The 880-nt window shown below is 54.8% G+C and overlaps 1 protein-coding gene across 1 annotated transcript in view; it reads right to left on the bottom strand.

The window, feature by feature from the left end:
- The window catches only part of LOC107299806 (26S proteasome regulatory subunit 7-like), a 12004-nt gene extending 11418 nt beyond the window's left edge, over positions 1-586 (bottom strand). Inside the window, exons 1-2 of the mRNA XM_015829144.1 lie at positions 397-586; positions 188-318 (exon numbers count right to left, since the gene is read on the bottom strand). Coding sequence (XP_015684630.1) covers positions 188-318; positions 397-466 — 201 coding nt within the window. The 5' untranslated portion in view covers positions 467-586. The remainder of the gene's footprint in view (positions 1-187; positions 319-396) is intronic.
- Between the last annotated feature and the right edge of the window lie 294 nt (positions 587-880).

The raw sequence follows: 880 nt of genomic DNA, 5'->3' as shown, positions 1-880 counted from the left end.
GATCTGACCATGACAAGGGCTCAATAACTATCTCCCCTAATACCAGATCATTTTGCCACTGGCCCGAGACAAAAATCAGATCCAGCGTGTGTCCACCCGTGTGAGTGGGGGCATGAATTAATTGGGTCAAGTCCAAGGCCGTCATGGATGCCAAGAACTCCTGAGCTGCCGCCGACGTCTCACCCACTGATGGCAGGTTTAGGCCTTTCGCCTTAAACTTTCCAAGAAACGGCATCACAAGCTGGCTTCCCACAAACACGTCGTGAAGCAGCCCCAGCCAGCTTGCGTGTACGCTTCTACGGGGAGGTTTCACTCGACCTGGTGTAACAAAAGGGTCGTGTGAAGGCAGTCGCCTTATCGGGACCCGGGTTTATATGCTGGGGGTGAAGTTCTTACCACGGATAGGCTTATCCTCCTTCTCCTCCTCTTTGGTTTTGCGCTGATCGGCCCCCAAATAATCCGGCATCGCGGCTTCCCCACACAGCAGGCCCGAACACCGAAACCCGAATTAAAGTGGGGGTTTTTTTCCCCTACGGCGCATGCGCAAATGCTACCGAACTAGCGGCTTGCATTACGCAGCACCTTGCTTTTCTTTCCTTCCGTGGCTCAGCGGAAACGCCTCGCCGGAAGTCGCCTGTGGGGGAAGCAAATAAAGGTGGGAACTACTCTATGATCCTCCCTCCCCCACAAACGCATACCGCATTACGCAGCACCTTGCTTTGCTTCCCTTCCGAGGCTCAGCGGAAACGCCCCGCCGGAAGTAGCGCGTGGGGGAAGCAAATGAGGGTCGGACCTACTCTATGATCCTTCCCTGGACCAGTGGTAGTCATAAAAATTGGGGGGAAACGGGATTTTCCCCCCGTTTTTTCTCCCAAACGGC

This window comes from Protobothrops mucrosquamatus, unplaced genomic scaffold (assembly GCF_001527695.2).
Source record: "Protobothrops mucrosquamatus isolate PMUCROS unplaced genomic scaffold, P.Mucros_1.0 scaffold5499, whole genome shotgun sequence".
In the NCBI taxonomy this organism is placed as follows: domain Eukaryota; kingdom Metazoa; phylum Chordata; class Lepidosauria; order Squamata; family Viperidae; genus Protobothrops; species Protobothrops mucrosquamatus.
Note: the sequence above shows the minus strand (reverse complement) of the source record. Positions and strands in the feature narration are given on the sequence as shown.